General features: G+C 39.2%; 1 protein-coding gene across 39 annotated transcripts in view; it reads right to left on the reverse strand.

Moving 5' to 3' along the window:
• Window positions 1–23,930, reverse strand: part of Epb41l2 (erythrocyte membrane protein band 4.1 like 2) — a 171,032-nt gene that overhangs the window by 72,762 nt on the left and 74,340 nt on the right. For 37 of the 39 annotated variants that reach the window (XM_075947385.1, XM_075947344.1, XM_075947335.1 and 34 more), the window contains 2 exons: window positions 10,603–11,090; window positions 9,635–9,850 (listed from right to left, as the gene is read on the reverse strand). In XM_075947385.1, coding sequence (XP_075803500.1) covers window positions 9,635–9,850; window positions 10,603–11,076 — 690 coding nt within the window. In that variant the 5' untranslated portion in view covers window positions 11,077–11,090. Of the gene's footprint in view, window positions 1–9,634; window positions 9,851–10,602; window positions 11,091–20,299; window positions 20,419–23,930 lie in introns of those variants that run through there. The other 2 variants (XM_075947135.1, XM_075947403.1) reach the window with 2 other exon arrangements.

A 23,930-nucleotide genomic window follows, 5' to 3' on the forward strand; every position in this document is an offset into this window, starting at 1 on the left:
TAATTCCTCTGTACTAGAGAGAGAAAAACATGCCTATGCAGACTTTCCCAACTGAATTCTGGACCTGTCTCCCACAGCAACTTACAAAGTCCTTCACTGTCTAAAGAGGAAACAACCCAAAGACTCATTCCTGTTCAGCTACTTGTTAGGTCTCAAACCAAGGACCAAAGGTAACTGAGGTGCCTAACATAGCAAACTGGGCCTGGCCACCATCCAGGTTCTCCCAGCATCCCTCAGTCTTTAGCGGTTAGTTACAGGGTATGGCTGGCATACCCTGTCCTCCCGCTGTGCCTCTTCCCTATATAATCCAGACATTTTGATTACTCAGTCTTTTTGTCTACTGTTTACTCTCCTGGTTTGCCCCTCTCCCCTCTGTTGTCTTCTTACAGAGCCAGACTCAGGGTCAGGATCACTCTGGACTCTTGTCCTTGACACTGGCTCGGCACTCCCTCTTATCTACAATAAACCTTCTCCACCACCACACCTAGGAGCAGTCAACTACCAACAGGTGGGTACAGTTAAAATCTACTGAATGCTAACCACCTAGTCTCAGTGCCTGGGAGGAAGATCAGTAAGAAAAGAGGTGAAGATTACTCACAGCTACAAGTGACTTTCAAATGTTAAGTTTATTGCTTTCAAAATACTATTGATTCAGAGGAAGAAAACCAACCCTGGTATTTTGAAACCAAGAGTGGAAAGAATTTCCAGTACTATTCAAAATTCAAACCATCCTTTCAAGAGGAAACATTATTAAAGATAGGAATCATAATAAATTCACCTTTTCAAGCCCAACCCAGTTAGCAATTTACTTCAAGGAAAGCAAAGAACTCCCAACTACTGGAGTGCACATTTCTCTCCAGGCTGCCAATTCCTGGGCGCTCATCTCTGTAGCGTGCTCTTACTCCTGAACTTGTGAACTTGGCCAACCCTTTTCAGAAACATAATGAACCTGTTTTCACTCATTAAGGCCTTGAAGAATTTCTACAAGTCAGTCAACTGTTCCTAAGCATTTAAAAAGCACATTCATAGGGAGGTGGGGCAGAAGGAAAAAACAGATTAGGAACACAAAAAAGAAAATGTAATCAAGGTATCTTAGGAAAGAAGGATAAAAAACATACAAATGTAGGCACATGTGGTGGCACATACCTTTAATCCCTCTAGAGGCAAAAGAAGGTAGATTTGAGTTCTAGGCAAGCCTGGGCCACAGAGCCAGAGCAAGTTCCAAGACAGCCAGAGAGCCACAGGGAAAAACCCTGTCTTGAATTATTTTTAAGTATATAAATGTACAAGAAAGTAAATGGAAATAATTAGTTTCTAGGAGCCATGACTTAGGCAAAGTCTTACATTTTCGTTCTGAAGGGGAAAAGGGAGCAGACTTAGGTGAAAGAAGAATCAACAAAAGCTCAGCGGCTGTTCAGCAGCACCGGAGAGTCTTTCAAAGGACACTGCGTGAAAGATGAACAAACCAACAGACAAACAGGTTCACAGGAAGAGAAAACACTCTGAGCTGGATTCGAGTCAGACATTGTAAGCCCCCGAGGAGTCATGTAGATGAGGAACACAAAAGACAGCTTATATAACCAGAAACGTGGAGGAGAATAGACAACTTGGGAAGTGCAGGATGAGATCACTGTATGTCCAGGGAGGGCGCAGAAAGCCTGAGTGACCAACTACAAAGTGACCTGCTTACGAGGCCAGGCCGGCTCCCACAGCTCTAAGTTCTACAGCTTCTTCAAGTGGGACTAAAAACTTCATGTTCTTAGTCATAGCATGACAGCTTTACCCACTTTAAAAATCAAGTCCTTGGACAGAACTGTCACCTTAATTAAACCCTTTTGTTAATCTAAAGGAGTAGAGAGTTGGTCAGAGATACTACATTTGGATCTAATCACTGAAATTTTAAATTTGCACATAAATTATTCCCAGTTTCAATACACACACACACACACACACACACACACACACACACACTGTCTCCTCTCTCCTTCCCACTCCACCCCCGCTTCTATGTGGGATTTTATGGAGTATCACAACTTCTAGATCCTCCAAAAGTATGTGGATAGCTGAATAGATGTAACTGTATCAACTTGTAAGTGTCACGACGGTAGTCTGAAAACAAACCTGGGGAGACAAACATAGACAAAAACACATACCACTTCAGAAAACAAGGATACCAAATAGGATTTTTTAGACCCAAAATCAGTACAAAGGCAGCCTGGGGACCTTGACACATTCTCTGCTTTCTGATGAATACTTTCACCACAGAACACTGCTGTTGAGAGCTTGCATTCTGATTGCCTTAGGAAAAATGGTTATGACATTCCTGTGTGGGTTACAACAATGCCTTCAATTCTCAGACAAAATCAACATGTGGGAAAAACTCGCAGATGCCAGAGGAAAATGTGAGCCTTTACTCAGAATGCACATGTACTCGCGTTTCAAAAATTTCCTGAACGTCCACACTAATTTTCCAACTCTAAAACATATATACAGATTTGCAAATGCTAGAAAACCCAGCTCAATCCTAGAAATAAAGGAAGCCAATGTTTTCATTCTTACTTTGCAATCTGAGAATAGAAGAAAAGGCAGGAAGCTACTTGTCCAAGACATATAAAGAGTCACCAGGAAAGTAAACAATCTCCTGGCTAGACCCATGACTTCAAATAAACCTTACTGTACTTTTCCTTAGAGGAAAACCCGCTGTTTTAGCACACCAAGTGTGTAAATGACTTCAACAGCAGCATCACAGAGAGTCCTACAGCCAAGTGTCTGGAGCCAATGTGCAGAGTTCAGGCAACCCTAATATTCCTCGTAACTGAGCTCTAGTACCAAACTAGGTTGTCATATATCACTTAAATAACTTAATAAAAGTTGATATAACCTTCATTAAAAAAAATAATAATCCTCCCTGGATATTGTTATAGGATGGTACATACCTTTCATCCTAGAGGCAGAGGCAGGTAAACCCCTACATGGAGAGTTCTGGGCCAACCAGGGCTAAATATACTTTGAGACTTTCTCAAAAACAGTAATAATAATAATCCTCAAAAGATTTAAAATACAAGTATATGATTAAATTTATCAACAGATGATAAAATAAAACATAAATAGCAACTTTCATGAACAATAACATAAAGGGCCTTAACAATCTGAAACAAAATTATGAAAATATACTAAGTTCTGGATAAAAGGAAATGCATGAAGTCATAGTAAATTATTGATTCATAAGCCAGAGAGAGCATGGCAATCAAGCCATTTCCGCAGTCAATTTTTTAGCTTAACTATAACCCTCACTAACAATGCACCACTAGCCAATCTACTTGTCACCTCCACCTCTGGGAGGCTGGCAAATGTCTGAAGCATTCTTTTACCCTGTTAATCTTCACCTGCACTGTCCTTCCTTAGAAGAACACCAACTTCAATGACGACAAAAAGATTTTCACTGTGGAATATCCTTCTCAACACTGTGAATATGTACTACTCTCATTAATTAATAAAGCAGTTGACTGGCCTATAGCAAGGCAGGACAAGCAAACTGAGGATACTGGGATGAAAAGGGCGCAGTAAGAGAGTGGCCGGCAGACACAGAAAGAGCAAGATGGGTACCCTGTAATGGGAGTACCAATCCATGAAGCAAAGCATAGGTAAGAAATATGGGTTAATTTAAGTGTACAAGTTAACTAGTAACAAACCTGAGCTATTGGCTCAACATTTCTAATTAATATTAAGCTTCTGAGTGATTATTTGAGAGCAACTGCAGGACAGGGAAACTCCACCTACAGGTCCTGAAAACCAGTTTACTTGACAGTTGTCTTTATCAAGTTCCTAAGGCTCAAGAGCAGAAGGAACGTGTTCAGGTCGTCCCTGGGAGAAAAAAAAATTTTGAAACAGAAAGCCAAAAAAAAAGTAAGGGGAAGTCACATGTATGTCTACAGTCTCAGTTACTCAGGAAAACTGAGGGATGAGGACATGACATCTTCAGCTCATGAGTCTGAGGCCATCCTTAGTAACTTAAGCCCATCTTTAATAAAAAAAAAAGTATGTATGTTTACATGCATACATGTCACAGGAGAATGGATATTGGTGGGTATATAGACATATAAATGTTACATATATTTACAAACCAGTAAAAATAATAATATATATATGAACACATTAATTCTACCTATGTATACAGTGACCTAGGTAGCAGAAATGTTTAGATAAGACAAAAAAAAAACTCGCAAAATTCCTACCATTAAAAAACATTCAATATTATACAGTTACACTTACATCACATAGTTAAAGGTGGGTTCTTTGTTGACAAAAACACTTATAAGTAATACAAACAGGAACTTGCCAAACTGACCCAATATTATAAAGGCAACAGATTAAACTGTCACCTATAAAAATATGCTAACCAATGCCGTAATTTTTGACAACCTCAAAACACGGTTACTGCAACAACACAGCTAACACGTTCCAAATTTTAAACAGCATATTGGCCTTTGCTCAGTTTTAATCTTATACTGGTAATTGAGGTCTTCCAAAACTTCAATCTATTCCATAAAAAACTCATGAATCTAAACATTCCACCTCTTCATGAGTTTCTGCAGTGGCTGATTTTCTTTTAATATTTGTTTTTTAAGATAGCATTTCTCTGTGAAGTCCTGGTCGTCCCAGAATTAACTCTGTAGACCAGGCCTGCCTCAAACTTGATCCACCTGTCTCTGCCTCCCAGAGTGCTGGTATTAAAGGAGCCAAGCCAAGCTAATGATCAGTTTTCTAATGGTTCCCCTCTACCACTCACTGTTGATGCCCCAAGTAAAAATCATTAGGTCTTAACTGTGCATGTCAAATAATCTAAGGGTAACTGAAAATTAGCACAAGTATATACAGAAATGAAAGAAGAACTATATTCATCTGGAAAACCATAAGAGAAATACAACTTTACTGACAGTTCTCCCAAGCCAAAAAAGCATATGCCTTACATTGTATGTGCCTTTTTCAATGCTCAAAAGTTCACTAATAGCTACAGTTTCCCACACCTACTTCCTCAAATGGCACTCAGACACCAGTTTCCGGCGTGGATCTCCAGAAACACAGATAAGCACCATCAGCACATCAGCCGAGTGTCTAGGCCAGCATTAGACAGGAAAGCATGAGCTGACCCGACCACGGCTCATCAACCTCTGGGCTCCACGGATGAAGAGGAAATAGAGCAGGTCTGATGAGAAGTGGACCCAAATTAATGTTACCAAGAAACAAAGAACCACAACAACAAAAATTAGATGAAAGAGACATTAATTACAAAGGAATGCTACTCATAACCTCTGCACTGCTCCAACATCTAATAGAATGTGACGAATTACACTCTATGTTCAGATATTAAAGTCCCTGCTCAGAGCTCAAGTGAGCTGTTGGTGCATGATATCTTCTGCAGGATAGAGTCCGGAGCATCTACTCAATTCTGTTTTGCTTTGTACTTGAAGAGTAAGATAATCACTCAACACAATTGCTATAATGGTGATTTATGATAGACTGACTGCAAAAGTTTGTTCTTAAAATGCTTTTGTTCAAAAACATGTTAAACAATCCCATATTTAAAAAAGAGAGAATGTGCCAAGTGGTGGTGGTGCACGCCTTTAATCCCAGCACTCGGGAGGCAGAGGCAGACGGATCTCTGTGAGTTCGAGGCCAGCGTGGTCTACAAGAGCTAGTTCCAGGACAGGAACCAAAAAGCTACGGAGAAACCCTGTTTTGAAAATCCAAAAAGAAAAAAAAAAAGAAGAGAGAGAGAGAGAGAGAGAGAGAGAGAGAGAGAGAGAGAGAGAATTAAAGTACGATTCATAAAATTACAAGATTCTTAATATTTCTCTAACACATTTAGTTCTTGGTGAATTAAAGAACTAAGTTGCAGCTTCTATCCCTGGATACTACTTCAGCTATACAATAGTTGGGCAACACAACCGATTCCCTGAGATACAAAATCTATCACAGAAGACTACCAGACACACTTTTACTTTGTAGTATTCTAAAATGAGATCACAGAGCTAATAAATATACACTAAAGAAGACAAGAGGGGGGTAAGCACAAAGGAGCAAACTTCAAATCAGTGTGTCTGTATAGTATAGACAATCCCAAAAGTAGAGCAAAGAAAATGGGTAGCAAGCAAAGAGATAAATAACCCAAGGTAGGATTCAATCACATAAACTGGTACTATGATAAAAACTTGTGCAAATTCACCATTTACAAGACAGACTGTAATTTTTTAAAAGAAAGTCACTTCAAAATTAAAAGAAATGGCAGAAGGTGGATCAGTTAATTTCTAACCAAAATAAAGCTACTACAGTAATACTATTACCAAACAAAAGGAATTTAAAGTTTAATAAAGCAATAAGAAAAACTATGCAAAAATATATAATTTGAACAGTCTAATAATCTAGCCTAAGGTTTTAGGAAATATAAATTTACAGGAATACTAAGGCAAATTACCAAAGAGACCATTCCAGAGCCATTTTAACAAACTTAGAAACCAATAATCAAAGCAGTTAAACAGCACAGACAACAAAGAAGACTTAATCTGATCAAGGACAGATCCAAAACTTTATATAAAGAAAAGAATGCCACTGTGCAGCAGCACTCGGGAGGCAGAGGCAGGGGAATCTCTGTGAGTTCAAGGCTAGCATGGTCTACAAGAGCTAGCTCCAGGACAGGCTCCAACACTACAGAGAAACCCTGTCTCGAAAAAGCAAAACAAGAAAAGGAAAAAGAAGGATGCCAACCTTAGCAAACTCAGAAAGAACCATGCTGACTGGACACTCTGCTTCCAAGGAACTCTTAATACAATAGAACCTCTCTTAATACAATAGAACCTCCACTGCAGACCACACACTGAGCACAATGTAACAAAAAACTACTATCTGGAAAGAAGAAAAGATTGTATCCATAACTCATCCATGTGTATACTCACACATTTAAAATTTTAAATCATAACTATGAAAAACTTCAAAGAAAAGTAAAATGTTTCAAAACAGAAAATAAAAAGAAATGGTAAATAAACTTTGTTGGTTTGGAGAAAAAAAAGTTAAAACAGTAAATTTGCAACAATATACAATCAAGAAAAAAGAAAAATATTCTTTGTGTTGCTTCTGTGATGGAGGAAGGTCACTGGCTAATAAAGAAACTGCCTTGGCCCATGTGATAGGGCAGAATTTAGATAGGCAGAGTAAACAGAACAGAATGCTGGGAGGAAGAGGAAGTGAGCTCAGAAATCATGCAGCTCCTCTCAGAGCCAGACTTGATGAAGCAAGCCGCCAGGTCAGACATGCTGAATCTTTCCCGGTAAGTGCACCTAGTGGTACTACACAGATTATTAGAAATGGGCTAAATTAACATGTGAGAATTAGCCTAGAAGAGGCTAGATATAATGGGCCAGGAAGTGTTTAAAAGAATACAATTTGTGTGTTGTTATTTCGGGGCATAAGTTAGCTGGCGGCCAGGAGCCAAGCGGCAGGAACGCAGTCCACAGCTCCCTACAACACTTCTGTATCCTAATACTTTACTGAAGCTGTTTGTTATACAAGTATCCTGGTGGAGTTTTTAGGATCGTTTATGTACATAAAATCTTATCATCTACACACACAAAAAAAAACCCTTCAACTTCCTCCTTTCCTATTTGTACCTTGATCTCCTTCAGGTGTCTTACTGCTCTAAGACTTCAAGCATGATACTGAATAGGTATAGAGAGAGGGGACACTCTTGTCTTATTCCTGGTTTTAGTGGATATGCTTGAGGTTCTCTCTGTTTAAGCTGATGTCGGCAGTCTGAGCTGTGATAGTAAGAGGCACAGCCTCTGAAGTCACGATGGTTCCATCTTCATGAATAACCTTAGTGCCCTCACACAAAGGTTAAAGGAGCTGCTAGGTTCCTTCTACCATGCAGAAACACAGATACACTCCTTGCAGCACATGAGAGATTAGTATGAAGGTGCCATCATGGAAACAGAAAGCAGCTCCTCCTCACATACTGCTCTATTGACACCTTGTTCATGTATTTCTCAGTCTACTCCAGTGGTTCTCAACCTTCCTAATGTTGTGACCTTTCAATACAGTTTCTCGTGTTGTAATGACCCACACCCATAAAATCATTTCACTGCTACTTTATAACTGTAATTTTGCTACTGTTATGAATCATTACATAAATATCTGATATGCAGGATATCTGGTATGAAACCCCAAAGGGGTCATAACCTACAGGTCGAGAACTACTGGAATCTATTCTTTAAAAAATTACTTTTCCTGGCCGGGTGGTGGCAGTGCACACCTTTAATCACAGCACTCAGGAGGCAGAGGCAGGGGGATCTCTGTGAGTTCAAGGCCAGCTGGTCTACAAGAGCTAGTTCCAGGACAGGTTCCAAAGCTATGGAGAAACCCTGTCTCAAAAAAACAAAACAAAAAATTATCTTTCCTAAAGATTTTTGCTATAACACCAAGAAACAACTAAGACAAGGATTTTTCATTCTTTGCTACTCTATTTTTGAAATGTCTCAAGTATCACAACAATTACACACTTGGTGACTAAAGGGTCTAGACAGAATACAGAAAGATTAACAAAAGAACTATAAGCCGGGCGATGGTGGCGCACGCCTTTAATCCCACCACTCGGGAGGCAGAGGCAGGCGGATCTCTGTGAGTTCGAGACCAGCCTGGTCTACAGAGCTAGTTCCAGGACAGGCTCCAAAGCCACAGAGAAACCCTGTCTCGAAAAACCAAAAAAAAAAAAAAAAGAACTATAAATGCTCAGCGAGTATCTTCACTTGGCAATGTAATACACCCAAATATCAAATATAATAAAACCATTGTTCAACTAGATAGCCACAGATGTGTTTACCAAGCTGTTAAATATGAATGCCAGGAAATTGGTGTATTTTTTAAATCATCTACAGAAGACTAAAGGGAGTAAAAAAGATAGACACCTCTGAGACAGACAAAACTGCAACCCTGCCCGCCTGTTCACAAACTCCAGGACCAAGCTAGCAAAGCTGCAAGCTGGCTCCTCTACCACCTGGCAGTTACTGAGTCTAAGCTTTTATATGCCCACAGTAACACTGAGAATGACATAGTACATGAAACATGACGATCCATTCAAAGTATTTCAGTGGACATATTAGTGTACACCATGGGAGTAAATGTTACTCTGAAAATAAATAAGCTAAGACAAATCCTAAGAACCCGGTGCTAATAAATTATCTGTTTTACAAATCATAAACAAAATTAATGACCTAGGTTTACATCATTCTCTTTCTCAGGATAAGAGTTCACTGGTAAAATTTCATTATTTTAAAAATCAACTTATAACCATCCTTTATCCAGTAAGACATCCTATCAAGGTAACAGTCAGAGCTGGTCATTCAGAACAGACACACACCATACAAGCAGTGAGCACACAGCACAACCTCATTCCCACTCCACCCTGGTCAAGAAGCGCTGTGTGAAATGCAAATGATGACTCTTCCACATAGTCGTTATTGTGTTTAAAAGGAAGTAAACATACTGGCCTATAGGAACTTGATGCAACAAGAAATGTGTTCCCTGTGTCATGATACCTTCATTCCGCCTACTGAGAGGACGCTCAGCTCAGTTCCTGCCTCACCTCAAGGTCACAGCTGTATTCGGTGCCATCTAGGAGGGTCACTTTGGCCAGGACAGCCTTGGTCTTCTTGGCAGCTTTCTGAGAAGCCACCTCTACTTTCAGCTCACTGGTCTGTACTTCCTTGGTCTCCCTATTTGCTGCCTCTCCTTCCATTTTGTCTTCCTGGGTTTCCTTTATCTTTTCCTCTTCTCTGTCCTTCCTCACTTCTTCAGTAGGCTACCAAGAAAAAAAATAAGTTCACATTAAAGTTAACCAACTTATAGAAGACAACATAGGAAAAAGAATCAAAATTTACTTTTCTCTTTAGTGCTGGTAACTTATTCAGGGTTCTGAATGTGGTAGGCAAACACTCTAGATACATCCTTGGCCCCAAGGAGAATCTTTAATGGGAATTATGATCATATATCTAATCATTTTAAATTTAAGCCTTTTAAGACTCAAAAATTACGCAAGAAAGAGTATTTTCTGTCCTTCATTTTGCCAGGTTAGTTATTCGGGCATTAAATGAATAAATAAAAGAAGCTATATCCCAGTATTATACTACAAGTAACACTGAGATAACAAAATTTCTAAAAGCTTAAACCACAGGAAAACCTACGCTTCTAAACACAAACAAAACATATACAATCCACTTCTTACTCTCAACTGAATATATAAATAAAGATAAATAAAAGAGCATGGATTTCACTGAAGAGGTGGGAGGGTCTGACAGACTGCTCAATCAGAAACACGGGCACATAAGAGAGAGTCTGTGTTCTGTTGCTGGGTTGGTGTTCTTTTGCTTTGCTGTTTGGGGAATAATTTTAAAAAGATTCACTGGGAAGACTACAATACAATAATCCAAGTTCTATATTCCAGATACACGAGGTAGAGGCAGTATCTGGACACAGGAATGGGAAACAAACTAAAACAATTCGACCCCTTCCCCTGTGCAGCTATGTTCTCATTCCTAGACTTCTCAAACGCACCTGGGTCTCAGCACTGCTTTTCAAGGAAGACTTTTCTTCCTTGATCTCCACCTTAACCTCAAGGTGTTTCCTCTGAGCCATTTCTTCTGCATCGCCCTTGGCCCGACTCTCTTCTTCAGGAAGGGAATCCTCTTTATTCAAGATCTGTTCTTCCATATCAGCTTGGGTAGGCTCTTTTTTATCTCCTCCATCTTTGGCTACTACTAAGTTATAAGACTTCTGCTTCTTAAGCCATGGGGGTATGAACCGAGAAATACCCCTGCTCTCAGATGGATCCTTCTCTCTTTTCCGGCGGCGGGGACTACTTTGGCTTTCAACTGCAGGACCTGGCTGGGAACCTTTCTCCTCCTCTGGCTCAGATAACTGATTCTGCTCATTTTCTGTGACATCTTTAGCTTTCTCCTTAGGTGCATCTGCTCCTGCCTGGTCAGAGCCCTTCTTCACTTCGGATGCGGAGCCAACTTCAGTAGTCATGGTCACAGCTTACACTGCAACAACATAAAAACACAAAACAGTATTTCAGAAACTTTCTCACTTGCAGTCTGGTGGCAAAAGGACAAAAGGGGGAGACAGGGTGGGGAGAGGAATGACAGAGCAAAGGACGAAGGCACTGTTATGGAGGATGGCTCAGAATCACAAGACAAACTGAAGGCTGCTCTGTTAGAACTCTCAAATCACACATCACAGTGGAGTAACTGTATGCTGGAACACAAAATCACCCAGACTCAAGATAGTGATTACTTTTACTTGATTTGAACTAGTTATATAGCAACTAACACAAAATCCAATGTTTAAGGATTGTTTTTATTCTCAGCCTTTATTCTTTATTAAGAAAATGTTGTCAGAAGTATTAGCAAGTATTGAGATACATTTCACTACAACTTCACACATTAAAACCAAACTCTAAGAAATGTTAAGTAGTATAAGATCTAACTTTAAATGCTGGGTGTTTAGCTGCAACGAAAAACTTATTGAAACAAAACTGTATGATTGCTTTTCTGTCTGGTGTTAAATCCTGTGATGCACCAGCACCATTCCTTCCAAAAGCTCAGCTTCTGAGGAAACAATTAAAGCCAAAAATCAAAACTCTAAGTCTCTACCCTACTCAAGCTGAAACACTGTGTGTGTGTGTGTGTGTGTGTGTGTGTGTGTGTGTGTGTGTGTGTGCGCGCGCACGCGCACATACACACGTGCACATACAAAACATTTAAAGGTTCTAATCCAAACTAAATAAAGATATTATAGAATGAAAAAATATAGTAATGATTTATCCCATCACAACTAATAAAAGAAGATTTAATTAACTCTAAAAGTAACTACTAGTTTAAATTTTACACAAGCAAAGAGGGACTTCTCAAGTACAGCAAACCTAGTCCACAAAGACAGCAGGCCGGGGGTGGGTGAGGCCAGCTCAAGCTCGTCTGCTCCCTTTCCCAGTATAGTTCTTCCAGAAAGTGTTCTCAGTGCTGGCACGCTAGCCAATGGGTAATGTCACAGCTAGCTTTCTAAACAGTACAGGCATGAAGAGGGTTTTAACAGGAAAACTAAAGTACAATGAAGTGCTTTAAGGCAGATTCACATACCACACAAGGGACCCCTTTAAAACACATTATGTATTCAATATAGTAGAATGCTGTTTAGTTTAACAAGAAAGCCCTAATACAAGCTTTCACATGGACACAGCCTGAAATTAGGTGGTTCTAAAGGTCAAGAACTTGAACTAAGATTGTGATATGATTCTTGTTTCAACAGCCCAACCTGACTAAGATGTACAAGCTATCTGGGAGATATGCTTCTTTACTAAGGCCAAAGCAATCATGGAGGAGATAAGAACTGAATCTTATGGGAAAGACAGAAGACCTTCTGAATATGGAAAAAGAGAAAACAAATCTCAGAACTTAATGGGGGAATGGGGAAGGTTACCCATGGAAACATGACAATATTCAGGAAAGGAGGAGCTAGTAGGCATATAACCTGATTTGAAATTTGCTGTGGTTGACAGATTTGTGGAAATGTCTAGCTAGCCAATAGAGAAAACAGGCTTTGAAAGACAGTTCCAAAAATTCAGACAAGATATGCACTAGAGATGTTATCTGGGAGCTATGGTCACATGGATGGATAGCTATAAGCAAGAATAATAATAATATATTAGCTTGGAAACCAGTTTTGTTCAATATTATAGAATGCCACGAAGAACCCTTACTACCACCTCACCCAAGGAAAAGACAGGGAAAAGCCATGTCAGCCAGAAGAAACATACAGTAAAATGGCAAGATAAAAGACCGTAATATGTCTGTAAGCAGAACTACAAAGGAAGGAAGAGTTAACTACCAGACACACATGATTTCCTATTCTTACGTATTTACAACTCAAAATGCCTACCAACAAGAACACAACTGGACCTATACTGCACAGGAAACATTTTTTCCTTTATCATGTCTTTTTTCACAAACCCATTTAAGAATATTATGGACATTAGTTATGTATAACACAAAGCTGATTTCTAGTATATATTTTCTAATTACATTCTGAGATCTCAATAACTCTCTAGGTAAAGTTAAAGGAAAAACGCCCCACAGTTGTATAAGCCAACCAAAATAAACCGGCTCTCTAATTACTCTGGCTGTGAGAAACAGGGGAACAATCAACTGAAGCTGGGTTTTGGCCAAAATATTCAAAAAAGCAGTGAAACATAAAACTAAAGTTGCCACTGTTAGGTTAAACAAATTAATAGCTGTTCATATTTTAATCATAGAAGAGACCACTATATCAGGTGATATGCAGGAGTTCACTATGTCAGGTGGCATGCAATTTCTGTTCTACAAAACATCCATGAATTACCTGGTAAATCATAAAACTCTTGGTCTACTCCTAGAAAAGATTTATGCCAGTTTGTAGAAAGGATTATGGAACACATTATGGAGCATATCCTACAACTCACCATAAATACCTCTGCCCCACCCAAACATATTATCATATAATACTTGAAAGTCATTACTTGGCCATATGATCACAAGCTAAAGACAGAAGCTGAAGACAAACTGCTAATAAGGAAATAAATAACGAGCACAGAAGAACCAAGCACAGGGTGAGCCTCACAAACTATATCAGTGACCACTGTATTTACAACCCCGGAGCTGACAGTGTCACTCAGACTGACAGAGACAATAAAAATAATTAATAAACAGTGAATAGTCAACCATAAAGGTAGGCGTAGCTCTATGTAAATAACCATATTCCTAAAATAGCTCCAAGAGCTTGAACCTAACACCACTTCCTTTATTTGTAAGATTGTTTCTTAAACAAATCACTACCATCAAGTGAAGACAACTACAACACATGCATTCGCCATAATTACCACGCTCGTAACTCTTAGTATCTCAGACCTGGATAGGCCCTTACTGCACCACCCAGAAACATGGAAACTCAGTGCTGTGTGCTGTGGTTCCAAACATTCAGGGTTCCATTTCCCACTAAAATGGGAAGCCCACAGAGGCTGGGCTCTTACCTTCATTTACAGTACAAGCACCCAGACTTGTCGTCAAATGGTTGTAAACACTATTCAGTAAGTACTATTTTCTGGGTATTGTTAAATTATCTAGTTTAATATACTTATTTTATCAGCAAGGGAAAAGATTTAGCAAGCTAGATTTGCCTAAGGTAGCAAGCTAAATGGGCAAAGCCAGAACCAAAACTAATGTTTCTCAAACAATAGCAATGCTCATTAATCTTTAATTAGAATTGCCCAACTCCATCATTAAAAAAATACTAAGTAAAAAAAAAAATGTTTCTGCTAATCAACAACCAAAAACAAACAAAACAACCACCACAGTGAAAAAACGCCTATCAGATGAGCATATGGTTCTAACACAATTATGCTGGCATTCTACAATTAGGGCTGAGAAAAGTGCTTGTCATTGTGACAGCTTCAGGAGAAAAAAAATACGCATCACTGAATAAGCAATCAAGCAGAAAACCATCAACAGAGGATCAGTAATGTTCAGCAGAATGTGATATTAAAGAAAACCGCTCTTTATATCCTTGTGGGTTTTTTTTAAAAAAAAAAAAAGGAGATAAATGCCAAGCAGCTTAAGCCACCTTCTATCCATTCTGCTGTTTAAAACACAGTCTCTTAAGTAAATAATATGCAAAAGAGATAGGCACACAACTCTACACACTCTGGAAGAACTTCAAGTAAAGAGCCTGTGATAAGAGGAGATCCCGGTGTTTCTTTAAAACCCTAAGGTCTGGGCTGTTGCCCATCTGGTTCATCCAACCCTTAAGCAAGAAACTGGATGGAAACTGCCAGCTGACTGGCTCCCTTCCTGTGTTGAGATCACAAGCAAGCTGCAGAACATAAAGAGTTACTTAAGGAGTCAAGATTAACAAAAGGGAAAGTATACATTTTAAACTTCAAAACTTGTGGTAAGAGAATAAAAACTTTTTCCTTCAACTCTAAAGAACACAGAAACAAAACTGTTCTACAAATAATCATGAACTTAAAAATATACGGACAATGTGTGGACAATTCTAACTCAGCTGTTTTCTATCTAGAACTAACAAAATTAGAGTTTATTTGCCATGCTTGTGACAGGGTAAGAGGTAAGTAAAAGACTTGCCCACAACCAAAGGGAAGGTTCTTTTAATATCCACTATCTTCCATGAAAGCATCAAATGTGAGAAAACAAAATTCAGGAATGAGTTCAGCAGCTACCTAATTCTACTGGGGAATTTGAGTGTGATGCTTCTCAAATACATATAAGATATTTTAGAGGAAATTAGATGGGAGGAAAGGGGAAGGGAGAGATAAAGAGCCTGAAGAGGAAGGAGTAATAAAAACAAGCAGACTAAATGGATGTATACAGTTCAGTGATAGAGAGCATGGGTGGGGAGGAGGGAGTCTTTGTAGGTTTGTGTCCCTTAAGGATGAGATGGTCTAGAAATGCTATGCTCTCTATTAACTAAATGCAAACACATTTCAAAGAAATAAATGGTAAGTGTATGACAATGTATTCAGTAAAGATAAACAACTAATTTTTTAAAATAATCAGTGCTGCCCACCCTACCAGCCACATACCAGACCACGCTTGTTTATTTTTAAAGGGCAATTTAAAAACTCATGGCATACCATTTCTAATGCTGTAAACTCACATTTGCTTGAAATTAAGACCACACATGGAAAAGATATGAACCTACAAAGAAGCCCTTTGCTAGTTCCAGGATAGGCAAGATCACATTTCATTCAGAGAATATATTTCTTTTGATTTTTCTCTTTTTAAACAAAATCCTCTTTTTGTTCAGTTTTTCTCCCCTTACTCATACATGCTCAGAGTCACTTCCAGGATGGGTCCAATGTAGGTTCTGTTGGTCTAGAACAATCCTGAAGTTTCCCTTTCTTTGTTAAAGAAGACATTCATCAGTTGATAAGCTTCCAGCAAAAGATTTTTCCCTCTACAAGGATACTTGGCTTTCCTGCCTCTGGATACTATAGAAATGTTATAATCATCTTGAATCCACCGAAGAGGGAAGCCTAAAGACTACTTGGCACAGGATACAGAACATGGACACAGTTATAGGAAAGAGGACCATCCCCGATCAGTCCAGACCCAGTCGGGCCCCATTTTCTGTAATATAAATAACATGCTCTCTTAGGGCTCAAATGATTGCCAAGGGCATTCAAACAGCTTCTGAAGTCTAAAGAAAACAAAGAAATGAAGACTTAATAAACAGAAAAGGGCCAGTCTGGGAGATGGAGACAGGAAGACTGGGAAGGTGTTCGAGGGCATCTTTGGCTCACCGTGAGCTCAAGGCAAGCCTGGACTACATAAGAACGTCTCTAAAATACAATAAGGAAAAGAAAAAAGAAACAGAACACATATAGACTTCATCATCATCATTATCCGGTAAGTTTTATGACTAAAAGCCATGGTGGTAAAATGCTAGGAGTTTTTCTGTGTTTGATTAATTTTAGCATAATAGTAGTGAAATATAGCATTCATTGTGGAACAACTCTAAATATAAATAAAAAATTGTTTTATAGTTCCTTTACATGTTGCAGGGGGAAATATGAATAAAGGCATAATCTTTTGTTACTTAGCTGAAATGAAAAAGAAGGTCACTTGCATTCCTGGATAAAGAAATGCACCCAAAGGCCAGACAGGTGTGAGTCTAAGATCTGAGGAGTCAGGAAGTTAAGGCGAGAAGCCAGTTAAACTTACATCTGGGTTAAAGAATAAAACCATTGGGCTGGAGAGATGATCAGCAGTTAAGAGCATTGCCTGCTCTTCCAAAGGTCCTGAGTTCAATTCCCAGCAACCACATGGTGGCTCACAACCATCTGTAATGAGGTCTGGTGCTCTCTTCTGGCCTGCAGACATATACTCAGACAGAATACTTATAAATAAATAAATATTAAAAAAAGAATAAAACTATTCAAAAAGAAAAGGGATATACATACAACTACAACTTTAGAATGGAGAAACTCCATCTTAATCACATGATCATTAATCAAGGCTATTGATACAGAAGCACTTGCATACAGCTATTACTGAAGAGTATCTGGTACAGACACCATAGAAGTCAGTTTGTCAATAGCTACATCATGGGGCCAAATACGGTGGCATGCGCCTTTGACCCCGGCACTTGAGACATAGATACAATCGTGTCTTTGTGAGTTTCAGACCAGCCTGGTCTACAAAGTGAGTTCTAAGGCAGCCAGAGCTACACAGTGAGATACTATTTTAAAAAACAGAAAGCTGTCATAATCCCAAATACATATTTTAAACTAACAGTCTCACTTCTAGTAAAGAATCCTGCTGACATATATGCACATGTATGAAATAATTACATGCAAGATGATTCAACTAATGAGGAAAAAACACATACAGTTATGAAAACTGTTAATAAAAAAACAAACCCACATGTTACATATTATATGCTAACTAATAGGTTGAAAGCATGGTTTTTGGAAGAAATAAAAGTTTATGTGCACATGTAGCACTTGTAAACCAGGGGAAAACTAGGGTAATGGGAACAGCAGCGCCATATTGTCCTGTCACACAGCTCCAGCCACAATGAGCAGTATGAGCTCAGAAACCTCCCAGGGTACTTACTCCAATTCAGAAGCATCAAACTGATTTCCTAGAGAATTAAGTTTAATACTACATATGCTCAAAGTAACTGAGTTTTGCTAATCTATCTCAGATATTCCACAAAGCAACCTCATGCCACACAGACTGCTTACCTAGTCTAAGCTTAAAACTTCATGTTTAGGATAGCAGTATCTTTAAAGAAGTATTTCCATGGGCCTTCAAGAATGTTCAGTCGGTAAAAAACCCTGCCCCAAGCCTGCAATATGAGCTTGGTCCTAGGACTCACATGCTCAGAGAGAGAAATAACTCTAACCTCCACTCATGCACCCTGGCACTGTGTGTGTGTCTGTGCATGCATACAAGCACGTGTGACACACACACTTAAATAAATGCAATAAAAAATAAAAACGTCTTTTGAGTTGTGTATTTAAAAGGAGAGAAAGCTGAGAAGGCTGGAGCTCCTGAGAAAGCATTGCATGGTCCTTTTCCACCGTCCCAACCTCAGTGCAGAGCTGAAACAACATCCTGTACTCTGGTAAAGTGCAGGGAAGCCACAGAAGATTGCTATTATCTGCTGAAGAAAGGAAAATGTAGCCCTTAACAGTTCTCTCAAAGGTGAAAACATTTTTAAAGGGAAGCTAAAATGGAAAGAAAGGTACGAGTGGAAGATGGCCACATATAAACACTCCCAATCGCTTTCAGCAGCTTCCTCTTCGTTTACAGGGAGAAGCAACAAACTGGCATGATATGTCATGTGCTTCCTGTCCACACCTCCTCCCTGGCCCACATCTGCTATGATGCTACCATAAAGAGGGACATTTTTCTTAGATGAGTAAAACTTCATGTTCCCAGTGCAACGTCATACATCCGGTGGCTTCTCAATAATACTTTTATGTTGTTCCTGGTATCTAGGGAGCATTTATTAGATCATCGCCATATAACGCTCCGTCAAAAAGAAAAATATACCAACTGTTTCTCAGAGTGACACCAAAAGCAGGCTCAAGCAGAACAGAGATAAACCATCATCTCTCTTGATCCTAACAGATAACATGAAATTTATTTTTTCTGAGCTCATGCATAGGAGGCTCACCCAACCCTAACAGGCATACCTACTTGTAATGAGTGGTAACCAACAACCAGTTACCTATTTCTGTGTAAATAAACTCTTAAGTCCTGTGGCTACAAAATAACAACAGTATTTCCAGAGGCTCTTCCCAAATAAGCCAAAGACAAATCCACCAAGGTTAACTGCATGGGATAAACACATAGGCTGCAGACGCTGCATTTTAATGGGTCATAAGACAAAAGCTTGTCAGAGTCAATCAATGTCCCAGACTGTGACAAGTCCACCAAGCTGGGGCCTGCTTTCAAATCCTCTTCTCTGTAAGCTCGGGAATGCTGCAGCATAAACACACATGCACTCTGCCCCCGAATACCCTCATTACACAGGGTAGTCCCGCTAGTGTTAACCAGAGTCACAGAGATCATCGCCGTCACTGTTATTTTGTTAACGAGCAACAAAACCAGCTTTGCTTTTTCTCCTTCATTTTTAAAGAAAGATTACTAGATGAGTAAACTGTATAAAGAAAATCCATGAGTTTTTAATTCCATATGAATGTTATAATCTAAGCAACAGAATAAATTTTCACACTTCCTCAGTATGACAAGATTAGATATTTAGAAATGAAAGATAGAGCATATTATGAAAACAGCATACAGCTCTTGACAACTGCATACATAGGACTCTGTAGATGCTAAAACAGCTGGAATTCACATCTCTCAGAGCTACAGAACAACTTTCTTTTAATCAGATGCATTAGTGTGAAAACAAATTCTATAAATCACTACATTGAGATTTTCACCTTTTAAAGTGATAAAAAATATACAACATTGGTTTCACAGTGCATTAGCAAATAATTTAGTTTCAGGGGCTGGAGAGATGGCTCAGTGGTTAAGAGCACTGGCTGCTGCTCTTCCAAAGGACCTAAGTTCAATTCTCAGCAACCATATGGCAGCTCATAACTGCCTGTAACTCCAGTTTCAGGGGATCTGACATCTTCACACAGACATACACAAATACAAACGCACATGAAATAAAAATGAATAAATTATTTTTTTAAAAAAATTTACTTTAATATGGTTTCTCACACTGGAGGTGCGAAAGTCAACGGTAAGGCAGTGAGACGAGTGTATAAAATAAACTAGCTCCATTGTTCTTAGAGGCCATATCTGAAAAGGCTATTTGTACTAAAGATAACCCACACAAATTCAACATTTGCCTAAAAAATGCAAATAACTAGTCTGAAGCAAAATTTTTGCCACTAAAATACATACACACATGCCATGTAGTAGTCCCACACATGTAAATACACATATTCACACATTTTTTTAATAGGGCTTACAGCAAATACAACACAACATTCCTTACCCAAAGAGTATATACACCAGATTCCATCTACTCGGTACACTAGCAAATTCCACATTTTCAGCCCCCCTTGACTCTCAATCGCATTCTCAACAACAAACTTCTTTCACAAGCAGAAACAAGCAAGCATGTACCATAAAACCCAACAGCGCCTACAGAACTACCCCCTGGATGTACATACGCAGGCAACATCTAGGCACATTCAGCCAGCTGTCTCCTGTTTCCTGTCATGGGGAGACTGTGGGAAGCCGATGGAAATCCAGCTCCAAAAGCTTAATGAGCAAACCAGGCCCCACCCAAGCTGGACCCTGCTGGAGAAGGACATGCTCAGTAGAAAAGTCCAGCTTGCTTCCAAGTCACTTCATTCCTCAGCTAGAAAATCCATGTGAGCCAAAAAAGAGCTTCCTGCTGCCTATTCTACGCAGCAACTACATAAAGGCTGTTTTGGTGACAAGGCTCCAATTCTGCAATTTCAATTTTGATGATTCAACCATTATTAAGAATTCCTTTTTCACTTAGTTGGATTTTTTTAGTGTGTGTGTGTGTGTGTGTGTGTGTGTGTGTGTGTGTGTGTGTGTGTGTGTTCTCTGACAAGTCAGAAAACATTTTATGGAAGTCAGTTCTCTTCATTCACTATGTGGTTCTGGAGATCAAACTTGGCTGATCAGGCTTGGCAACAGGCATCTTTACCCTGAGTCATAGGCCCTACCAGTTCTTACAGTAATAATTTTTGTTCCCCTCAAGAGCCAAAGACTCTAACAGCAGGCATGAGAAGCTCTCTTTTGAGCTGAATTAGGGTTGTCCAAGAAATTCCCAAAATATTATAGGTTACTGCCTTTGGTTGGCCCCCAAAAGTGAAAAGTAAATCTATATTAATAAAGACACCATGCACTTGAGACACACATTCCAGAGGACTTAAGACTGGATATAGAGGAAGGTCTCAAAGGGTTGGAAAGAATGTTTTCCAGGGCTGGAGAGATGGCTCAGTGGTTAAGAGCATCGTCTGCTCTTCCAAAGGTCCTGAGTTCAATTCCCAGAAACCATATGATGGCTCACAACCCTCTATAATGATGTCTGGTGCCCTCTTCTGGCCTCCAGGCATACATGCAGACAAAATATTGTATACATAATAAATAAATTTAAAAAAAAAGAATGTTTTCCAACCATAAGAGAAATACTTTAGGTATTTCAATAAACATAATGTCACCTGTACCAAATGGTCAGGAAAGTACGAGGTTTTCCTCCATGAAGACTTACTGAAGGTAAGTTTCTGTAATAGGTCCAAAAAGGATCCTCTGTCAAATTATGCAAATATGAAACTTTAAAATTCTATAATAGCGAAAGCAGGCTATTCTCACAGAGTTCTCACTGCACCACAGAAGAGCGATTTGGTGAGATTTTCAATAGAACCCATTTTACTTATTCAAAGTATCATCCTTTATTCATATTAATTTTGTGCCATTTTAAATTATAAACCTATTTTAAACATTCTTTACATTTATTTACTTTGTAAATTAGACACATGCACAAGTGTGGACACCATGGGAAATGTGTGAAGGTCAGAGGACAACTTATAGAAATCAGTGTGCTCTCTCTACCAAATGAGTCCCTCATGCTGAACTCAGATCTTCAGACTTGCCAAAATGCACCTGCCCCAACTGAGCAGCTCACAGGCCCTTTTCTGAAACCATCCATTCTGGGATACAGAAATCTGGAGCCACTGAACTATAGCAGCAGTGCCAGTGAACTACACTTTAGCAGACAGGTATCCAAGCTCTAGCTCAGACACCTCCTATCATGCCTATGTGTATTGTTTTTCTTGACCCATATCCTATCTGTACAGCCAGAAATGTGCTCCCCTAAAATTCTGTGCTTTGTATGTGGAGGTGGAAGGTTTAGGAGATGAAAAATTTATAAAGAGGCTGGTAAGGAAAGGTTCTGATGATAAAAATGAATGCCCCTATTAGAAACAAACACCAGAAAGCTTACATCACAACTACCTAACTACATCCAAGAAAAGGCCTTACTGGAAATGATACTTGCAACTCCAATTTGGACTTCTAACCCCCAGAACTGTGTGAAAACAAATTTCTGTTGTTTCAGCAACCCAGTCTGCGGTTTTATTATGGCAGCCTGACTCCTCATAGCCACCACTCAGCTCTTGCTGGCTTCAAAACTAAAGACCCCACATATCAGACGCATGAATCTCGTTATCTGAAGGGACTGAGAGACCTGAGTAGCACAACAACTTTTGTAGTATTAAATGTTAAATACATTCCTTCACTCATACATGTAGTAAGGCTGTAGGGCTAACATTTACACTTCAGTCTGCTTCAAAACAGTCAATTTTCTATCTCTATTATCTCTATTTTACCACCCTTACTCTCCAGATTAGTAGTGAAATAACTTTGGAACCTTACCCAATAGGTTATCAGCAGAGAAGTCTACAAATATGTCCAGCTGCATTATTCCTTGTTTTTGAAAAGATTTTGAACAATTCAAAGAACATAAGCTGAAACACTGCTTGTATTTTGTTAACAAAGACTTGTATGTTACATGCATCTTGGGAAAAATATTTTTAAACTTTATTTTTATGATATCATCATTATCATAAAGCAAAAATAGGAAAGTTTATTCTTAAAATGTAGTCTGTATAGTCAAAAAAGTTAGAGTGGAAAAAAATTTCATTTACTAATGTACGAGAGTTTGGGCAGATTTTTATCTTAAAACCCAGAGTAACATGAGTTTTTTGTCTCTGACCACAAAAAAAAAAAAGAAAGAAAAAGAAAAGGAGGGGAGGGAAGGGTAAGGAAGAGGAGAGGGAGGGGGAGAGAGGGGAGTAAAAGGAAAGATATATGATGTAGATGTAGAGGAAAGTACTGTGGTACTGCGGTCCTGAGGGTCCAGCAGGACTGCTGTGAATCTGAGACCAGCCAGAGCTTGTAGCAAGACTGTCTCGAAAAAAAAGGACAGCAGGTGACTCAATATCCTGACAGTGGCAGTCAGCTGATGGCTCCAAACCATGGAGAACACAAACTCCGGGCAAAACCAGTTCTCAGTGCCACAGAAGAGACAGAGGGGCGGCCAAGTTCTTTAGCTGTCACATCTCTACTTTGTCAGCCTTCCTCCAAGAAGTGATCATCACCTGCCAAACCAGGAGGAATTCGGACAACACAATTTTCTAGCAGAGCCCTAAAACCACATGGAAAGTTCTCAGAAATAAGCCTCTTTCTCTCTCTTTTATAATACAATTGACTACACTGGGAACCAACATTCCCATCCACCAATCATCATACAAGACTGTACACGCATCACCACCTCTGTGGAGAACTCTTTCCTAACTCTTCAAATAGATGTTCATTTTCTAAAACCCTGCATGTCTTACAATAACTGCTATTGGGACATCCACCCAGGATAAACAGAAGGTAGACACAAGGAAGGAAGAGGACCAGTGCTCCACAAGTACCTGGGCTCCAAATACAAGTTGTCTTTGTACCACACACCATCATTTCATTTCTTTCAGGCTCTAAATGCAGAATAATCTGCAGATGAGTCATCTGCAAAATTTCTTCCTTAACCAGACGCCTTGGTAATATCATACTCACATGTTCAACTATGTTTCTTAAAATGCAGCATTTCACAGATCTGTAGGACTCTAGAATATGACTTAAATCATTTCTAAAAGGTGTGATAGTTTGGATAATTGGCCCACATAATCTCATATGGAGTGGCACTATTAGGAGATGGGATCTTCTTGGAGGAAGTGTGTCACTATGAAGGCAGGTTTTGAGAACTCCTATGCTCAAGCTATG

This window comes from Microtus pennsylvanicus, chromosome 1 (assembly GCF_037038515.1).
Source record: "Microtus pennsylvanicus isolate mMicPen1 chromosome 1, mMicPen1.hap1, whole genome shotgun sequence".
In the NCBI taxonomy this organism is placed as follows: Eukaryota; Metazoa; Chordata; class Mammalia; order Rodentia; family Cricetidae; genus Microtus; species Microtus pennsylvanicus.